A 21,353-nucleotide genomic window follows, 5' to 3' on the forward strand; every position below is an offset into this window, starting at 1 on the left:
AAAGTTGTCAACTTCACAATGAGAAATTCCTGGAGATTTGGGAATGGAGCCTGGGAAGAGCAGTGTTTGGGTAGGGGAGGGACCTCAGCAGGATATAATACCATACAATCCCTCCTTCAAAGCAGCCTTTTTCTCCAGAGGAATTGATTGCTGTAGTCTGGAGATCAGTTGCGATTCCAGGGGATCTCCAGGCCGCATTTGGAGGTTGACAACTCTAAATAGGATTGCCACCATTTTATTACAATTAGGTATTTATTGTTACATTTTATTCTGACCTTTATCCAAGGAGCTAAGGGAGGAGTACATGGTTTTCCATCCTGCAGTTTATTCTCACAGTTTCAGGTGGGTAACTGTGTTAGTCTGTAGTCTGACAAAGGGAGCTCAGATTCTCAAAGCTCACACCCTGGAAATCTAGTTGGTCTCTAAGGTGCTACTGGACCTGAACCTGTGAGGCAAGTTAGGCTTAGAGGAAAGGTTTACAAAGGAATAAAATAATGAATTCAAACTCCTATTGTTTTTCTGTAAAATTAAGAATAGTTTTGCTTCTTTTAAGAGCATTTATTACACAAATAAGGTCCAGCTAGTCTAAGAAATATTGTGGTGAAATTGGACTTTGCAGCCAGCTACTAGAAAAGAAACAGTTGACTACTGAGCAGAGCCACAATTTGTGAGCCTCTGCCCTTAACATATGCTTAGCAGGAAGAAAACAATGGGTGAGGAAACTTCTCCAAATTAGGGGGGGGAAATCTGTCTGCTAGACATAGGTTTAGGGCATGTGGTCTCAGTCCAAAAAAGGTCAGTGACTTTAGTCTACATATGTAGGTTGCATGTAGATTACACATGTAGGTTAGTAGGTCACTCTTTAATTAATGTGAGTGTCATCATGGTGGTGGAGTTCAATTGACCCTTGCAGACTCATTCAAGAGCCTAGGGGTTATACTGGATCCAGCACTACTGCTAGAAAAGGAAATTAAAACAGCTGTGAAAAATGCTTTCCACAAACTCAGCTTAGCCTGGAAGATGGCCCCTGCCTTGACATGGCCAATCTGGCCACTTGGATCCATGCCATGGTAACATTGAGACTTGACTATTGCAGTGCACATCAGTTTCCACTCTAAATTGTTCAAGGGGGCTTTTTGTTCAGATGGGAGGGCTGTATTGTAAGGAAGTGGTCTCAAGAGATCCATCAGTAAAGGGATAAGAAGTTTCCACGAACTTCATTACTATTGCTGTAAACAGTGAGGGACCATAGACTTCACTATTATTGCTATGAGTATGATCCTACTGGGTAGTTCCTACACTGTTTGGTGTCGTGGTTAAGAGTAGAGATGGGTATGAACCTGAATATGAACAAAAAACCCCATGAACCAGCCCAGTTCATAGTTCGCGAATCAGTGGTTCGTGGAAGCTTGTTTCCACGAACTTCCACGAACTGGTTTACTGGTTCATTTGGTTCGTATTAAAGGACAGTTTAAATGGCCATTTCCCCAGGGAAATGGCCATTTAAACTTTTCCTGCTGCTTGCAAGCAGCAGGCCCTTTAAACGCCCAAATCCCACAAACCCCCAGCCCCTTAGCCAAGCATGAGAAGGACATGCTTGGCTAAGAAAGTGATGAGACTAACTCTTACCCTGAAATTGGTACCCAATGTACAGTGAGATCTTCCGTATTAAAAGTCTTCTTTCAAAAAGGCAGTTTGTATGGAATATGCTGCACTTTGTACACTGTATTGATGAAGGGAGTGCAGAAAAGAACCACATGCCTTGGACAATCTAATATAAACCTTTCTTTCTTCAGAAATACTCAGCTCTTATGGCCATATTAGTAAGATCTGCAGAAGTCTAAAGTGAGAGAGAAGCTGAAGAAGTTGTCAGCATGTATACAATTACAATTCTCCAAATAAGCAAACTTTGCTTGACATTAACACAGCCCCAGTATTGTTGTTTATTGAATTGTTACAGAGCAAAAAAAAATTATGTATCTATGATATGATTTACTGGTAAGTTATTTATATAATTTATATTATTTACAACTTTGTGGCTTTTCTGTTAAGGCACTGTGAGCTGCCGCCCCACCCATGATGCACTAGCTCCCCTCCGCCGTTTTCCCGGGGTCCCAGCAGGAGAGTTCCCTCGGCCTCAGACTGAGCAGGGGAGGTGGTTATCTCACCAGTTCCCCCCTCCTGCCCACTGGGTCATGAATCTATGCACTCTCTCTAGCCAGTTCACACCCAACTTCTCATCCCCGGCTTCCTCGGGAACTCCCCCTTTTGTAACCCCATTCCTTCCCTCCCCCTGAGGGTCAGCCAATCCACTCACTCTCCTCATTACATGCCAGTGCCCCACCCTTCCTCCACCTGAGGGCTCTCCCTCCAACCGGTCCAGCCTCTGCCACTCACACTGGAGTTCCTTCCCCCCCTGGCTCCTGGCCAGTCAGGCCAGGGCCAAGCTGTCCTGCCCCCTCCTCCTCCTCCTGGGACATTCTGTTCTTCCTCCTGGCTGGCCAGCTGCTCTTCCCCCCGGAGCCCCACCCCTTGGGTTGCCTCCGAGGAACTGGGCACCGCCTCAGCATCTGCTGCATCAGGGCTTGCCAGGCCATCACTGCTGGCTGTGCCGTCATGAGTCCCTGCTGCCCACCGGGTTCCATCGCCCACGGCCTCACCCTTGTGCTGCCCAGCTGGCCAGCAGACTGCGTCAGCTGGGCCATGGCTTAGTGTTACAGGGGCTGCGTTTCTTCACCCTGCAGGGGCTGCCACCACAGTGCTCCTTTGGGCCCCTCCTTCGGTGTTCCATGGCCCTCCGCCTTCCTCCGTGGTCCAGCTGGCCGTCATCCGGGTGAGTGGGGCCTCAGCCGGCAAGGGAGTGGAGCTTGCCTGCGTCCTGGGGGGCTGGGATGGGGGACACCGAGGCCCGAGGCTGGGGCAGGCGGAGTCTGCCCCAGACAGGCACAACTTAAAATTTTTAAAAGATAAGATACAGAAACAGAACAAGACAGCAAAAGATAATTCTTAGGCTACTGGTCTCACTGGGAACTGATGGCATGTGTCTCTTGGTTTTCTGTTGTCCTTTCAGGGAAGTTGTGGGACAGTGATTCAGCTGGACCCTCCCCCTTCCCAGTGCAGCAGGCCTGAGGTAGCCAGAGGGTATGTTCAGATGACAACAGTAGATCCACATGGACAGGTATGTGCCAACGTATTATTATTTATTTATTTACATCTTTTATAGTCCGCCTTTCTCACTGCGACTCAAGGCAGATTACACAGTATGAGGCTAATACAATCAGTATCAAGTAAGTACATTTCAATACAATATCATAAGGTAAACATATACAAGTTTAAAAGACATAGCATTAGCAAGGATCCAAGACACAGTAGAAAAAATACTGGAGCAAAACATAATCAATTCTAGGACTAACATTAGACAACATGGAGCGCTGGTTGTACACAGTAGTACATATTCAAAGCAGCAGATAATATATAAGGCAAAAATGGTGATGAAGTCTATGATCCCCAACTTGTTAGCGAAGCATCTGAGACCCCATCCCTACAATACAGCCCTCCCATTTGAGTAAAAAGCCTTTTTGAATAGTTCGGTTTTGCATCGTTTATGGAAAGCCAGGAGAGTGGGGGCTCTTCTGACTTCCTCAGGCAGGTCATTCCACAGGATAGGGGCCACCACAGAGAAAGCCCATGTATGGGCTGCTGCTGACTTCACCTGTGTGCAGCCTGGTACCTGCAGGAGACCCTGTTCAGATGAGCAAAGCTGCCGTAGATGAACATAGGGAGGGAGGCAGTCCCATAGGTCCTGTAGGTATGCCGGACCAAATGTGTAAAATGTGTGTGTAAAGGAAAGATTGCACATGGGAAAGCAATAGGGGGAGCTGGAAACATTTAATCCTTCTTCTCCCTGTCACTTTTTCCCATAGGTTCCACCATTCAACTACTTTTTCCCCAATGAAGTTCCAGTTGAGTCCACTTGGGGAAGGAAAATATCTGGAGTTCAGCTCCCAGTCCTAACCATTGCTGTTTTATTTTAACAAAAATTATATCCTGCCTTTCTACCCTCTTAAGGGACACCAATGGAGCTAACAAATTAAAACATGCACAGTAAAATAACATTTTATGATAAAAACAACCAGAATAACAAAAACAATAATAAACATTAAAAGAGTTAAAACCAGAGCTAAAAAACCATACTAAAATATAAAAACAATTAAAACATTGGGCACAAAAGAGGGATTACTGAGGGTCCAGGACAGACTTCTTTAGAAATGGATGCACCACAGTGTAGTTTTTATTACATTAATTTTATTATGTTCTGTTAGGAGATGAGGAGAAAACCATGCATGTTTGGAAGGGCAGGATAAAAATGTGATAGCTTGATAGCCCTGATAGATGTATATTCTGCCTTTGTAATGCTCTGCAAAAGATGGCTAACAAAATTACTATTACATGAAAGAGCTACAGTATCAACTCATACCAAACACAGTCACATCCTATTGAAGATGATTCTCAAGGGAAACTTGGAGATTTGGATTGGGCCACTTTAGTTACTTCCTGTGCTGTCCGAAACAGGAAACAAAAAAGGGTGTTAGGATTTTGCCCGTTTCTGCTGCTGACAATCAATATGTCTTCTTCTACTGCAGCAGAGAGTAGAAATCGGTTTCCTTGAAATTACCACCTTGTTTTACTAATGTTAGGTGGCAACCTATGTTGGGAGGAACTAGCGTGCCACCATCACAACTAGTAAGATGTTGTCTAACCTGAAACGTGACAAGGATTGAACCCCTGACATCAAAGGAATGTCAAACGGTATCCCCCCAGTTCAAATGCACAGAACTGCTGAACAACCCAGTTTGGCCAGGTTCATAATGGTGTAGTAGTGACACACACACCCCGTGTAGTTCAAAGGATAATGAAGGAATTAGATGACATTTTCATTGATATTACCATTTATTAGCACCAAAAATTCCATCTTGTCCTGCTACAGTGCTTATATGAATAACTTTCTGGCAGGTAGACACCTACTAAACTAGGCTTATATAGTGTATAAAGTATTCACAATGGCTTCTAGAGAGGCAGTAGTCATACACCTTCAGGGGGAATTGACATTAAACCTTTTCTTTCCTATCAGATGGTGCATTCTAAAGGATGGTTAGCTTGGGTAAGCTCTCCTCTCCTTTACTAACACTTAGCACTGTCTCACACAAATACACAGACACATAGGGTCTGCATGGTGATGGAAAGTGCCATCAAGTCATAGCTGACTTATGGCAATCCCTACTGGGGTTTTCATGGCAAGAGATTAATAAAGGAGGTTTTCCATTGCCTGCCACTGGCATTTGGATATACCCAAGCCAAAATTATGCCTGAAATTACAAATTTTTGGTCAGATCAGTAACACTCAAAATGACACGAAACGCTCCTCAAATTCTGGCAGTAACAAAAAATTATCTCCTGGAATTTGGGAACTGTTTTGGCGTTTTAGGGAGGTGTGGGAGTGAGGAGGAAAAGAAAGGAAGCCACCTGGAAAAGAATGTTAGTCAAAGAGAGGTGCTGATTAACAGCTGATGGTCAGGTAGACCTATCCTCCAGCAGCAGCTCTTTAAATTTTAAAAGAGGAAAAACAGAACTAGCCGTGGACTTACCATGCCACCATTGTCCCTGCTAGATGCTTCTCCCCACCACCAGTATTGGAGGCAGCAGAGCCTACCTTGTCAACTGAATAATGGTAGTTGGAATGCTGGGCTCCTGGACACTCATGAAATTTGGCTGTTGCAGCTAACATTTCCTCCCCTGCCAGCTGGGGAATTTTTTAAAATACCAGTATAACAATATGTGTATCAGGTTCTCTGAATTCCTACCTTTAAAAAAACAGAAAAAGCTCTCTAGGTCTTCCATTGCAGGGATATGCTTCTTCCTTTATACCACTGCAAAATAAAGAGCTAGAGACTTACTATTTTTAATGAAAGCTGGGGATTCAGAAAACCTGGTGCACATATAGCTATATTGTCATATCGATAATAATAATGCTGTTCACTGGCCAATTTTTAAAAAGTCCCCAGTAGCAGGGGAGAAAATAGCCACTATAACAGCCAAGCCTTCTGGGAATCCCAGTGCCTACCGGCACACCCACCATTTTCTGGTGATGGGGTGGGCTCTGCTGCCTCCAATGCCTGCAGCAGAGAGACACTTCCAGTGGGAAGGATACCAGAATGGTATGTCCGGGGTGGCTTCCTCTCTTTCGCCTCCCCATTCCTGCTACCTGGGTAGGGGGGAAATGATATAAAATAATGATCCTTACTTTGGGGGACCTGAAAAAAATGCAAGGAAAAATCCCAAACTGTTAACAACACTCCTGAAAAATCAGGATAACAAAAAAGTGACCAGACCTGAAATTATTTTTAAAAATTTTTGAGGTGCCCTTCTCTATACATGCACGCGCACACACACACGGAACCTTTACCAGTGATAGTGCAATGAAGCTTTTTAAGGCCCCTCAAATGTTTATAAAAACTGAAATTCTCTCTTTCTTGAAAAGTAAACTATATGTAGCATTTCTAAGATACTTTTCAGCTGGAGAGAAACCCAAGAATGGCTGGAAACAAGTACACAGGCACAGACAAAGTGGATTTGGCTATCGCGTCTTGCGTTATGTACCACCCATACAGATTAATCATTTTCCAGTCGGCATTTCAGACTCCATCGTAAGGAAGAGATCCATGGTGATTTTGTTTTAAAAAAAAATGTTCCTGTCATTGCCCATCTTTCTATTGACGCATGAAGCACATACAGCATAACACAAAGAAAAAAATTCGGAGCCTAAGCCCTTCCAAGAAATTTACATCACAAGGAATCCAATTTGTTTCCAGTGAGTGTATAATAACTTCTGACAGCACATTGTCGGCTCCACCATCCCTGCTTTAATGGGAAAAAGATAAGGCTCTTTATACTCGCACTAGATACAGCTTGGCATTCATACTTCAAAACTCCAAGGAACTAAGCTATGTTTCCAGAACACTTTTTAACATGTTTCCTTTATGACTCTCTTGATGACAATCTAAATCCCAAATGTTCTTTCACAAACTATTAATCTCCCTGATAGAACTCGAGGAAATAATGTGTAACTTTCCATAGCTCAAAGGAGGGGGGGGGGTAGTTTCTTCTGTATTTTGCTGCCCTGTGATATCAATTATAGCACCACACAAAAGTATAATTGTCTCAATTATGATGTTTGGGATCTGATCACATTTCTAGAGAATTCTGTGTATTTAAGCTCTGTGGCAATAGAGCCAATGCATTTAAAGGCAGTCCTTGCTAGGGATTACAAGTTCTTAGGGCCATTAAATATTTATTAGTGTCCAGGGGTGAGTACCCCAAGCACCCTGGACTTGCCACTGCCCCCTTACCTGAAAGCCAATGGAACGCTGGCAGCAGGCGCAGGAAGCCCCAGGGAGGGGGTGCAGCTCCAGACAACAGCAAGGGAAGGGAGGTAGAGGTACTGGAAGCCCCTGCCCAAGCCCTAGGAGAAACCAGCAACCCCAACCACCGAAGGGAGCTGGCTGAACTCCAGGAGACCAGCCCAGCTCCTCATGAGCAAATCAGAAGAGGCTGTGGCGCATCACCTGGAAGGGCCCTGCCAACCCTGTCCTGCAGGAAAGACTGAGGGAGAAGGGAAGAGGGAAAGGAGGCACACCTGAGGGAAGCCCCAGCTAGGATACATTCAGCCCCACCCTGCAAGAGAGGCAGGGAATGCAAGGAGAAGCTAATGAAAGGGAAGGAACACCTGGGGGCAGGCACAGCCCGGCAGCATCAGGAGAGAGAAGGAGCCTGGAAGGAAGGGCGGGGGAAGGTGGAGAAAACCCTGTAAAAGCTGACTCAGGAGAGAGTTCGTGGTGGTTTGCGTAGGAGGAGTGATGGAGTGGAGGTGATTGGAAGCAACGGAGTAGGAATATGCATGGAGGAAAAGGAAGGTTGGTGAAGGAGAAGGTGGAGGGAAGTGAGAGTGGTGGCTGGGTCAGGTTGAGCAGGCCGGCGAGTGGACTGAGAGGGAGTCAGGGTGATGTATACCACCACTCCTTCCACAGAGTAGGGTCCTGCAGTATTTCTGATGACCCCCCCCAAGCATTAGAGCTAGGCACCCTGGTACCCAACGCAGCAGTGCCCGGGATGAGCACTGACAAAATGGTGCCCATACAGGGAACTTCGCTCTACCGCAGATGCAGATGGACAGGGTGTGGCCCAGCAGAATGGACCAAGCTAGGCTTGGGCAGCAGCTGGAGAAATGCCTGGGGAAACTGTGGGGGGAGCTAATGGCCTTGTACCAAGAAGCCCAGACTGCGATGGCGCGTGAGGTGGAGCAGTGGGGGCAGGCCTGTGCGCCAAGGGGGGCTTGACAGTGGAATGTGCATTGGCGTGGGAGATCTCATGGCTGGCTGGCACGGCCTTCAAAGGAACACTGGACCTGTGCACCCCCGTGATTGTACACCGGAAGAGACTGCAGGCACTGTTGGACTCGGGAAGCTCTCTCTTGATGATCCACACCCACCTCCTCCGGACTTGATGGTGCACCGCTGGACCCCGGTGGCGTGTGTGTTGGGGCACGCCCAGTGATGGCCTCTCATCTGGATTACAGTAGAGTACCTTGGGACACCACACTGCATGGAAGTCGCCAAGATAGCCCACCTGCCCCACCCTATGCTTCTAGGATGGGATGCAATTAGCAAGGGTATAAAGATAGGTACATACAAAATAGCTGCCATTTTATGTACACCTGTACTCCTCCAACCCTTGTTCTGGAGACGAGGCTAAGAACTACAACCATTGTTGTGGCCTCTTTCTAATTATCTATTAGTAGCACAAAGCTGGAGGCAGAGGTGATTGATGCTGGAAAGTGTATGAATTTACATATACAAGTGAGTGGTAAACAAATGACAGGAAATGGGTTGAAACAATGCTATTCTAGATGTTTTGCCAGAAGTTCAAGTGTCAAGAAAGATAACACTTTCATCATAATGGCTTCTAAAATGTCACAATATGTTCAGATTTGCGGTTCCTTCCATGTGAAAAAGTGAGAAAAACTACCAGAAAATTTTATTCTTATCCCTTCCATAGCCTACGATTATGTATTTATGTTTGTACTAGCATTCACCAATATCTGTGTACTAACTCAGCATTTAAAATAATAATAACAATGCTGAATTCTTTCCCAGACTGCAAAAGATGTGATCTAATTAGTTTATAGCTCTCTGTGGGCGGAAGGTTTCAGGCATGAGAGAAATCCTGAGGGGGACTTACTGTGAGAAAGTGGCACCGAGAATATGAGTCTCTATTTTGTCCAATCACCATGAAGTCCATGGCCATTATTGTCTCTGGTAGGACAGTAGGAGTGAGAACTGTTGAATAAGTAAACCAATTTTATGTGACGTTTTTGACTGTATTTTCTTGGAACTGTAAACCTGCCACAATAGTTTCATAAGGATATGTAAAATGGTGACATTGCAGAGGATAAGATGTCTATTGTGGATTTTATATCAGTCTGTTAAAAATACAAGTCTTCCTGGAGTTCTTTTGGCTTCTTTGAAACTGTGGTGTAGTATTCAGTGGGCTTAAATGGAGTGACTCTGTTTAGAGTTGCACTGTAAGAACCTGTAATCTCGTTATTAGGCCCACTTTACTCTACTGATACCTAGAATACACCTCTAAACATAGCAGCTTCTATATGCCCTTCCAGAACGGGAATCAAGGCTTTCATTCCAATTCCATAAGCAAAATAGAAATCATTTGGCATTCAGGTTGAGTAGATTAATATGCAGGAAGTGTGTTTATGACACAACGTAATAGAATATAGTCACCACATTTAATAGACTAAGCTATGCTGCACAAGAAAAAACATTCTTCCTAATTGCTCCTATTTTTTTTTATCCAGGCTGTGGGACCAAGCACTGTCCATGTACAATTTCTGTTTGTGTCAATGCAAGGCCTCATTCCAAGAAATATAAACTAAGGTGGGGGGAAGCAATTAGGATCTTCAAGGAAAGCATTATTAACACGTCGACCTGTTTTATGAAGAGGATATAGGTGTGCATGTATACATATATAATGATAGTTTCCGGTAAACAAATTTGAGCAGTTCATTTCCAAAAAAGAGGGGTTTGTTTTGTTTTTTGTTACATCAACCTACTATCAAAGAAAACATTTGCATATGCAGCATTCTTGGGTGGAGAAAACTTCTTTGGTTCACATTCAGAAATGTTTTCTCCAATTTTGAGCTACTGAAAGTTGTAAAGATGTCTATTTTTAGCTATCGAAGCCATCTGCATACCTGCATTCTTAAACCCAAACATTTGTCCTAGTGTTAAAAAAAAATATTCAAATGTGTGAAGTTTTGAGCAGAAACATATTTAATTGCATTTCTCTGTGAGGTTTTCTATACTTTCATAATTTATTCTATGACTGACAGTCTATTCAAGCCCAGCATACTTGATCTAGCATTTGCAATAGAATTCAAAATTAACAGAATGCAGTATAGCTACACTCCTCAATAAAGGATGCGGGATTCTATAAGAATGCAGAAAATGTGGCTTTGTAAGCTCTTACCTCTTCCTTCCCTCTACGTATTATGATTGCTTAAGAAGGTCAAATCATTATGTCCATTACAATCAGTGAAAAATAAACAAGTGTGTCCATTTCTCATTATCACTGATGAAGCATGAGTTCATGGTCATTTTGTTTCTCCAAGGCCCCTTTCTTGGGAAGCACCCATCCTTTTGTCCCGATTCCTCCCTCGGCTTTTTATCCAGTCCCAGAATAAATGCGAGTATCACAGCCAAAACAATCCATCTGTCTTGCTTTGTCTGAGGGCCAACTCTCATTACGGTTTCCAGTCATGGAATTCTTCAGTGGGTTAGTTTGTGCCTAGATTGCCATTGAAATGTAGTGTATGGATATGATGTATACATGGATTGTTTCCTTGTCAGGCATATCTCCACATATCGGAATCCAGAGATTACAGTGTGATAGGAAAGCCATCAATGCAGATAGCACATGAATGCCTTATATTCCTGCAAAAGTATAAATACGAGAGTTATTTCTACTTCTTATGAGTAGTTAATGTGATGCCTAAATGAGGCCTTTATTCATGTTGGGGGAGTAGCAGGGGCTGATGTTCTGCCTGCATGTGAACTGCAGAATCCCCACGTATCCTTCTGTTTCCTTTATTTGGATATATGATAAGGTGCAGTATACTGCCCCCTTATCCCACACCGGCTCAAAGTGCCAAGGGGGTGGCAAAGTATGACTTACCATCCGTGGCTGTCGTACGGCTAAGTGAGTTGGGTTGGGGAAAGCAATGGTGAACTACCCTGTAAAAACTTCACTGCGAGACTGCGGATCTCTCTCGCCGCGCTATAGGACAGAAAGGCCTGGAGGGGGACGATCTACGGAGTAGCCGAGGGTCAGACGCGACTGGGTGGCTTGGATCGGATCGGGCAGTATACTGAGTCAGGCCATTGATTTGCTTTCTTGGGAGTAAGCCTAGGGTTCCTAACACTGCCGTGGCAAATGCTTAGATATTTGGGGGAATGGTGCCTGAAGAGGGTAGAATTTTGGGAGGATATGATGTGACTTCCGAATAATGATTTAGGCTGATCTAGGCTGAAATGCTTAGAATGCCAACATTCAGGGGTCATTTTTCTCCTGTTCCTTATTTCCTGGGGGAAGGAAATTGGGACCGTGGGCAGGTAACTTCCTGCCCCTGGCAGGTAAATAGGAAGCCTGAGTAAGCATTGTTGAATGAAATGGGACTGACTTCTGAACAAATCTGCTAAGGCTTGTTTCCTCAGTTTCCTTTACTCTAACTGGAATAAAATGCTTCCTAAGATATTTCTCACAGCTATCTTAGATGCTTTGGCCAAAAACTGTATCTGGGAGTTGGGGGGGGGGGAATACGTGCAGTACTCCATGGAACATTATTGGACCAACACGGGCTATATATGTAGCTTGTAGAAATTTGATGAACTAAATTTGATGTAAGGTGGAATATCTTTTGTTCAGGTTCAAATTTCCCTTTGCTCTGCACTTACTAAGTCACTTAAGGCCACTAGTGCAATCCTAAACTAAATTACTCCAGTCTAAGCCCATTAATTTCAATTAGCTTAGACTGGAGTAACTCTGTTGTGCTCTGACTGTGCTGTAAATCTTTCAGTGTCAACTCTTTTTCTCTCCCTATGTACAATAAAGGGATAACGTTGGTCTACATTACAAGGATATTGGAGATATTCTGTTAATGTATGTAAAGAATTTTTCATTCAAAAAGCACCTTCTACATGCTAGGCATTATTGTTACCAAGTTCCATCAACCCCCCCCCCACTCATTCCTTGAGAGATCGAATGGTCATTTGAACCCCCTCCCTCTTTACTACATCCTGTGTCAATGTCATTGTTTGCCATAGGATAAAATAAATATACATAGATTTAAAATCTGAATTTAATATAGCCTCGTTTTCAATAAGTTAACAGGTACTGTATTTGGTTTTGAAAATTAAAACGGCAAAAGAAAAAAAACATTTGTAAAGTATTCACTCTTCAAGTGGGATTCTCTTCTTGCTTGTATGGTGGCTTTGGGACTATTAATAAGAGATTCAGGACAGGGGGAAGTTGGCAATGTTGCATATCAAAAAGTTGGAATCTTTTTTTCCTTTCATTTGGGGGAGCATTACATCACATGAGCCCCCTCTTTAATTTTGAAGTAACACACACTGTGCTTACCTCCTCAAAGGAAACTAGACTTGAGCTACATCTCTTGCTTTGTATCACAACTGCCTTGCTTCGGGAAGAAATGCTAAGGGTGTCATTCAGTCCAGCAGGCAATCCAAGAAATAGCTCTGCTTTCTCTGCCATTGCCAATCAGCTATTCAAGCTAAGACATTTATTTGTTATTTTTACCCTAGCCAAATGTGAACGTGCCTTGCATGTGTGCCAAGCCAATACAGCACGTTTTCCCAGATTTTTTTTTTTGCATATAGTGAGGGTAAAACAGGCCCCATGCTAGATATTGGCGCAAAGATGTCCCCGCTCCTAAGCCTCCCACTAGTTGCCAGGTGCAGCCAGACAACCCTGCCCTGCCCCAAGATCTTTTGGAATTCCCAAGCCTGGAGACGGCATCCCTAGACAGGTGAGGAAGCTGTGTTAGGAAATTTCGTTGTTTTTCTAGCAAGCGCTTTTATGTGTTAATTTTGCCCTCTCAGTCGGAAGCTGTTACCTTTTACAAGTGTTTCCTTCCCCAACTGTTTGGTTATTACCCACATTGTTTAATAAAGCAGTTTGTTTTATTTTGCCTGGATCCCTATGCCTCACACTCATCCATTCACCTGGCAACACCCGCACCAGTAGACGGGCGTTGTTTAGAAAGGGAGGTACTGTGGAGCCACCCTAGTTTGAACGCACCAACCAGAGTGGTGGCAGCCACTTAAGGCCCTTTCCTGCTCAGTGCTGAAGGGGGAAGGAGGGGTGTATGGGACTCTAGAGGCCTCCTAGGAGAGGATGCCCCATTCACAATTAAAACCCTACATGGCCCCACCCCTTCCTGCGACACCAGATGATAGTGTTCAAGATGGGGAAGTTACATACTTTCTCCCTTCCTGGAAGGCTGCAAATGTCACTGTCTACCTGCTTCCTCTGCCTTATCAAAAGTATTTAATAAAAAGAACAAGCAATGGCATTCTGGCTGTAGCAACTCAACGGTGGCATCATTAGGCCTTGTCATACTCAGAGCAGAACTACAAGTGACAAAAGGCACAGGTTGGACACTTGTCAGCTTCCCTCAAGTTTTGATGGGAAATGTAGGCAGCTTGGCGGAATGTTGGACAAGTGACAGTTGAAAAGTCCATTGGACAGCAGTAAGAAAGCCAAGCTGCAAGACTAGGATGCCTACATTTCCCATCAAAACTTGAGGGAAGCTGACAAGTGTCCAACCTGTGCCTTTTGTCACTTGTAGTTCCGCTCTCAGAAGCCTAGATGGCTTCTTTCAGCTTCTGCCTTGGTTGCTAAGCAAGTTTTGTGTTGAGCTCTTTATCTGGATAGTTTGATACACTTTTTCTAAACCACCAGGGAGGGAGCTCTGGCCTATGGTTGCCAAACAGCATCTTTAAAAAAACAGACTCACTGGTGTGTGCACATGTTCCTGGACCCAGAATGATGATGTCACTTCCAGAAGCAATGTCATCCATTACTTCCAGCTACTTGGGTATTTAAACACACCGCAACAAGGTGAAGTCTTGCCCGCAGCACAGCAGCCACCACAAGCCAGTGGGGAACAGCATCCAGAACGTGGCGCCATGGCACTGCACCTGAAACACACTGGACGAGGTAGAGGGGACTTCTCAGAACCCCGATCCAGTGTCTGCTCACTTGCTCATCTGGCCTGCCAGTGATTCCTGGAAAGGAGGGCAGGGAGGAGCCACCTTCTCTGAGGCCAGGATGGGGGGAGAGGGAAGGGCTGCCCAGGGCAATCTCAGCCCTTCCTGGCCATGGGAGGTGTGTGAAGGCTTGGAGGAGCTGGGTGGGTTTCTGGAAGAGGCTCCAGAGGGCTGGGTGCTTGGGAAGCTGGAGGCCAGCTGGGGTGGTCTTGAGTCAGCTGTCTGGTATTTTGATTCATTTTCCCCAGATAGTCCAAGAAAATACTGGACTGTTTGGGTGAAAACCAGACACTTGGCAAACCTACTCTGGTCAAGCTAAGATTTGAAAGCTGTAACCGTTAGTTACCCCAACTCATTTTAAGGTTTACCAGCTTGTTTTCTCTTGTGCTTGGAACACCATTTTTCTGTAATCTTAGCAGAAAAGCTTTTCCTCAAAATGATCACTGGCAGATCTGTAAAAGGCACAAGGCCAGTTCAAAAGTCGGCAACTCTTATTTGCGTGAATCCTTGCCAGTTGCAGGACTTTGTATCCAGTGTGTAACCTATTTCCAAGCATAGCAAAGCCCCAACCTCAAACAGGAGGCCTACTTAGTCATCCTAAAGAAGTATTGTGATCAAGGTCTTCTGACTCAAAGTGGCAAATTATTTAATCAGGCCCCATCTGATAAGAGCCCCATATATATGCACAAAGGGAGAGGAGCAATCCTAAGCAGGCCTACCTAGAAGTAAGTCCTGTTTAATTCAATGAGGCTTACTTAGGGTTTTCAGCTGCCTGCCAGTGGCAGGCAAAATCCTGGGGAGTTGTCCCATTGCCTGCCAATCCACCAACAATTGGTGAGAGGTGGCAAGCCCTCCGGAGGTTGCCCGCCACCGGCAGTCACCCTGGGAAAATGTGTGGCACAGGTGCATTCCCAGGGGACACAACATCACTTCCTTAAGTGATGTCACCATGCCAGCCACAGGCATGCTCCTGTGCTTCTCTGAGGCCAATTTTGGCCCCAAATTAGCCCAAATTAGCCCCATGCAAAGCGCAAGAGCACACCCATGGCTGGCATGATGACATCACTTAAGGAAGTGATGTCACTTCCCAGAAGTGTCATCACACAAGCACCAGGAGCATCATGGACAAGGCACAAGTTAAGTGCCGGTTCCCCCACCTCCCATTGGAAGGGAAAAGGGACCTGGCAACCCTAGGTTTACTCCCATCCATATATGCTCAGTTGCATATATGTAAATAGGAATAATGCTTAGCATGGGATTTTAAAAGCTATGGTATGCATAACTGAACTGAATTACCAGGCCATCAGCACGGTGGGGCAGTTTGCCATGCCACTTTGTCTGTTCTATTGCTCAAGGTCCATCCCTAACTTTGGGGAACTCTGAGGAATACCAAGAAAAAACACTAAGACACAATCCACAAAACAGTGATCCCTTTATTTAAATAAAATTTAGTGTCATCAGAAAGAAACAGTTAACATTAAATACATCAGATAAATATATACAGCTTGGTATCAAAGGTATATGCAAAACTGTCTCTACTTGGATGGAAAAAAGTCACCAGCATTGGTAGTAAAATACAAGACATGAAAACATAAAATGGGAAAATGTGGCAGATCCCACATCAGTCTCAGTTGGAAAGGTTCAGAATTCAAGTGACTCCAGGCAAAACGCCAAACAGAAATCTGGCTTCTTGGAAAATTTAAAACAGCCCCTCATGGAACAAAGTAACCCAAAGGTTGTGCATACCCCCATTTTCTCCAATGGGATTTGCAGCTGGGCCTCAATGAACAATCAAGCCTACTTACAAAATACACTAATCTCTGTGACATCAGAAAAATTAAGTGACAGTTCTTTTTCTGGCATTAGAATACCCCCTTTTGATGGAACTCAGAGCTGGGGCCTTAAATTGGGAAGTGGGGCATTTGATTCAGTCATGCCTCCTCACTGCTCGAGCGGTTTTCCCAGAGTGTATCCCAAGCTTAATGGCAGTGCATCTGTCCCCAGGCTATTTTAGCTTAGAAGACTCAGGCATTTTGGCAGCATTTCTGTTCTCATGCTTGCAAAAGCAAACCAAACATTGACATTTTTGTCAAATGCAAGGCAGGATGGAAGCAATCATCCTCTGGTTCAGTGTTACAACTTTTATGACAATTGTGCAACAGTTTAAGTAACAATGCATAAGCATTAGTGAAGAACCACAGTGGCTCAATTCCTACAGCACACCAAACCGTGGTTGAAGGATCTTAACATATGGTTTGTGCAATGTCCAATAGAATTGCCAATAACCTCTCTCTTTAACAGAGGCTTAATGTGAGGAAATGAGCAGCTATTAACCATGGAGGTTAATAACATCAGGTAAATCACTTCCCATTAAGCCTCTATTAACGGGACAGGACATTTTTCTCCAGGCAGTTGGCAACCCTATGGTCTCACCTAACAACCCACAATCAGCCAGCAAAGGAGAATCAGCAATGATAGCTCTAAGTGGCTTTGCAAAACAAATTATAATTGTGCGCTGTACAAGGAAGGATCCTGTACAAAATTTCTGTTGGCAGAAGGGATACCCATGAGTGGAACATTTCTGCCTCCCCGTTCCTGGTACAACCCAAAATGCCCTCCAATGCTACTCCTAGGGGAGGTAGAACCCCCAGGAACAGCATTGAGGGAATTAGAGGCCTGCGGCAGGGAGGGAAGAATTAGTGGGGGGGGGGGGGAATCAATGGAAGTTTTCCTCTTGATCCAGTTCACTGCCTGATGTTCTATCTGAATTGGCAAACCAAAGTTATAGCTGGTGTTTTACTTTCTGAGACTCCTGCCCTAACCAAACAGGAATGCTGAGCAGATAGGATTAAAAAAGGAAAAACAAAGGGACAGAAGCCTGGCCCCCATCAATCTGCAGGAATGCATGCATCACATGCAAAATGAATGATGCAGTGCTAACCCAACCTACATCCACAAGATACTGGTGCTACAAAGTCTCCTTTCATTTCACTCAGGTTTGCTCCAAAAAACTGCACTGTTGAAATAAAAGGTGGTTGAGCAGCTCCATGAATTGTTATGCTCTCTGCCGGTATGAATAGATGCAGATCCATTTCTTCATTGTTCCTTGCCCCCCAAAGCAATCCCGCTCAGCTATCCTTTCCCAAGCCTACCCTTTACACGTCTTACATCCCACATGTGCCTAGCCCATTGTATTTCATAACTCCTGCCCTTGATCCGTAGTGTCACTTCTTGTCTGTGAGTCCTCCTCAAGGAATACCATCATTTTCTGTAGTGAAATACAAACACATCAGGCTAGCTCTTGATATTCTGGTGATTGCATCTGTCTCCCAGACACTTGCAGGGTTCTAGAGTATGCAAAGGCTACAAAAACTACTATTTTCTTTGATAGAAATTTTCATCCTTTCCTTAATAACGAAGGCAATCCCTAATACATTGCAATGATTTGCTCAGTAGCATCTTCGTTGGATATCTCCCCTTCCTGCTTCCAGCATCACATAGGCCACCCCTTTTATCTCTGGTGGGTAAATGATTAAAGTAGGAAGCAAATCTGGAAACATTGCCCTCTGCTCTTTCAGAAAATGCTGCCACTCCAGTGCCTGCAAGTGCTAGGAGTTTTGGTGGATGCTTTCTGAGGACCCTTCACTACTGCCATTCAGAAAGGGTGCTTCAGATGTTGCCTCCAGTTCTGCATCAGGTGCTTCCTCTTGGATCGTGAGGTGAACGTCTGGCAATGAAGACTCGCTCACACTGCTCCCTTCCATGGAGCAGAGGGTACAGGAGAAAGCTGGCACCATGCTCTCCTGCAGCATGCTCAACATCATTGGGATCTGGATGGACTTCAGTTCTGAGATGGTCGAAATAGGTTTGCTGGCTTGACCCCACGCCCTCTCCTCATCTTTGTAAAGCAGCAGCAAGTTAGATTTCTTTTCTTTTCGCTTGGATTTCATGTAGCCCAGCATTATTCCCATGAGAAAGATTCCATAAAAGGACATCACAATCAGGATATAGAAGTATTCATTTCCATTCCCTCCACTCTTCTCAGTAGTGGATGTTTCAGTGCTACGACTGACAGCAGCAAGCAGAGGGTGGGTCATATTGGGATGATCCATCATGAATGTCAAAGTTTTCCGGGAAAGGGAGGAACCTGGAACAGCAAGTGCATTTAGAGATGGAAACCAAGATTAAGTTCTCCAAAAACAAGCATTAGTGAGATGTGAATCACTGTGAGAATCACATCTTAGTGAGATGTGAATGAAAATCTTGACTCCTTGCTTGAGATGTATTAATTTTCTAAATGGTATGGACAGGGTCAACTCAATAATTAGGCAAACTGAGGAAGCCATCTCAGCTGGTGGTAATTGGGGGGGGGCATCATGCTATTTCCTGTGCTGCCCCCATCACTGCTGCTCTTGCTGCCTCTGCTTGGGAACCCAAGCAGCTAACCTTCCTTGCCCTCTCTCCTCCAGCACTCCAGTATAGCAAGCCATGCATACCCAATAGGAATTCCTGTACTTTCATGGCATTCCTTCTTCTCATAAGAGTTTGGTCATTATTTGGCTTTTCCTGGCAACCCTACCAATTACAACTAGGATGATAACTGAACTCTTACAAGCAGGAGGAATCTCACCAGAGTTGCCAACTCTAGGTTGAGGAATTCCTGGAGATTTGGGAGTGGAAATGAGAGGTACTTCGGCAAGGTGTAATGCCATAGAGTCCACCCTCCAAAGCAGTCACTTTCTCCAGGAGAATGGATCTCTATGTCCTGGAGATTAGTTATAATTCTGGGAGATCACCAGTTTCCATCTCATAAGAATTTGAGAAGCTCTATAGCACGTGTGGCTTGCTGTGCTTTTTAAAAGAGATCGGGGGAGGGCAAGAAGGATCATCTGTTCTAGGTGGTGGGGGAGAGCAAAGGCAAGACAGTGTGCATGCAGAGGGTACATGAACACTTGGGGGAGGGGTGGCAGCCAAGGCCGATGAGTGGGGTGCCATTTTGTGCTCTGCCTCAGACAGCAAAATGTCTTTGAGCTGGCATGGGTATAGGGATTAATGAAGCAGAAACATTTAAAGAAGAACAGGCTCAGTAGATCAGTCTCAATGATATTCATGCCATTCCCAACTGCATGGTTATATGAAAGCTGGTCCAGTGTACAGTGTGATCCTGGGTTCAATTCTTACCTTAGCCATAAGCTCAGTAGGTAGTGTCAAGCAAGCCATTCTCTCTCACTCTGGTCTACAGTACCAGTTTATTTGAAGAATTACTTAGATAATTTTATAGAAAATGATTTGAACCCTCAGTGCTAAGTACTGTTATTATCATACAACTCTACAGCTTCCCATATTATTCCTTTCCTGTAAACATACTGTCTAAATGAATATTTATCTAATTTCATCAACTGACTGTTGCACAAGTGATACATTCTTTCTTTCTTAAAATATGTACCAAACAATATTACAGTAACGGCTCACACGACCATGAATTAACAAATGATATAAAGGCGATTCTCAAATACACAAATTACACAAATACAGATGGCATAAAGTTACAGGGAGGCTTATCAGTCAAGCTTATTGACTTGAAGCTTATAGCTTGTCAGCATTGTACTAGGGGAAATAGCAACAGAAAAGTGTTGTTATATCCTACGCAATGAAGCAAAGAAAAAAAAATGATTTGAGCAACTTACGTGAGCCTGCAAATAATTTCTTTCTTCCCAGAGCTCTAGAGAAGACCGTTCCTCTACCAAATTCCTCTGCTCTGAGAATTTTTCCCAGCTGAGGCCAGAATTAATAGACTCTGAAGAAATGTTTCATCATGTGACTTTGCGTCTACAACAGCTTTATGCTGGAGTCAACGAATGAACTCCAAGGCCTGTGGGTTCAACTGCTGAACTCCCGACACCTCTGGAAAATGAAAACGGGTGAGAATTCTGAGTAACGTTTTCCGTAACAAAGAGCAGTGCCAGAGAGCTTGGGCAGGCGTGCTCCTCAGCCACTCACAGTCCAACAATGAGTTATGTTACTTGTACTGAAAGCTGTTTTGTGTATATAAACCATGCTAACAGCTTTGCCAGAAAATACAGTGAAGTAAAAAAGCAACCAGCAGACAGCCCCTTTCATGGCTATGTGCAAGTTCTGTTTTCTTCCTGGGGCTCAAAGATTGCCAAAAGCTGCAACAGGCCCCCAGACTTCAGTCAGCTTCTGCACAGAGGCAATCCCTGAGTGGTTTGTTCTCATTGCCACTGTGAATGTAAAGCTTTTTGCTGGGCATTTTTTTAAAAAAAATGGTAATTTGTGTATCACTGTTTTTTAACACTATAGCAATGTAGCAACTAGAGATAATTTTTAAAGCTCAGTTGTGTGGCAGGAGGGATGGAGGGGAAATTACACCAGACATCCACACACCGCACAGTTTCCACAAAACCACTTCGTGTTCGATCTTCTAGGGAAGATCATAGCAAATCCGGCTGGGAAAACCTGCAGCAGAGCTGGGGGAGGCCCATCAGGAAACGACCAGGCAACAGTGTTATGTGGAAGCCCCTCAGAAGAACTGCTGCCATTTCAAAGGCAAGGCAGAGCAAGAGCTCTGTGTGAAGATGGCCAAAGATTCCCTCTACCCAGCCCAAGCATTGTAGGAAAACACATCTTATTACTACTTGCCCAGCTTCATGGCCCCCCAGGATGACTATGTTCCCTTTGTCCTCTACTCTCAGCTGCCTTGGCCGAGACTGCTGCAAATTGACATTGCGACTGTAATTGGGGAACTGCAGGTTACTGTGATTTGAAACCAGGCAACAGCCTCTTGGGAGTCCTCCTGATCAGATTGTACAGCTGCTGCCTGCGATGGGGACAGTTGCCACATTTCTTCTTTTCCACAAAATACGTGACCCCTTGAGACTTGATATGATAAAAGGCTCGCTGTGGGCAGAGCAGTGCCAT

At 44.5% G+C, this 21,353-nt stretch overlaps 1 protein-coding gene across 1 annotated transcript; it reads right to left on the bottom strand.

The window, feature by feature from the left end:
- Positions 1 to 17,215: 17,215 nt before the first annotated feature.
- KCNE4 (potassium voltage-gated channel subfamily E regulatory subunit 4) lies at positions 17,216 to 20,157 on the bottom strand. Its single transcript, XM_054983869.1, has 2 exons — positions 20,102 to 20,157; positions 17,216 to 18,561 (listed from the first exon to the last, which is right to left on the bottom strand). The coding sequence occupies exon 2, from the start codon at positions 18,527 to 18,529 to the stop codon at positions 18,023 to 18,025; it is 507 nt and encodes a 168-aa protein (XP_054839844.1). The 5' UTR covers positions 18,530 to 18,561; positions 20,102 to 20,157; the 3' UTR covers positions 17,216 to 18,022.
- Positions 20,158 to 21,353: the final 1,196 nt, after the last annotated feature.

Source organism: Eublepharis macularius, chromosome 6, assembly GCF_028583425.1.
Source record: "Eublepharis macularius isolate TG4126 chromosome 6, MPM_Emac_v1.0, whole genome shotgun sequence".
Taxonomy (NCBI): domain Eukaryota; kingdom Metazoa; phylum Chordata; class Lepidosauria; order Squamata; family Eublepharidae; genus Eublepharis; species Eublepharis macularius.

Excerpts from the sequence above, each read along its gene's own strand:
- KCNE4 (XM_054983869.1), bottom strand. The coding sequence starts at position 18,529 with ATGATGGATCATCCCAATATGACCCACCCTCTGCTTGCTGCTGTCAGT.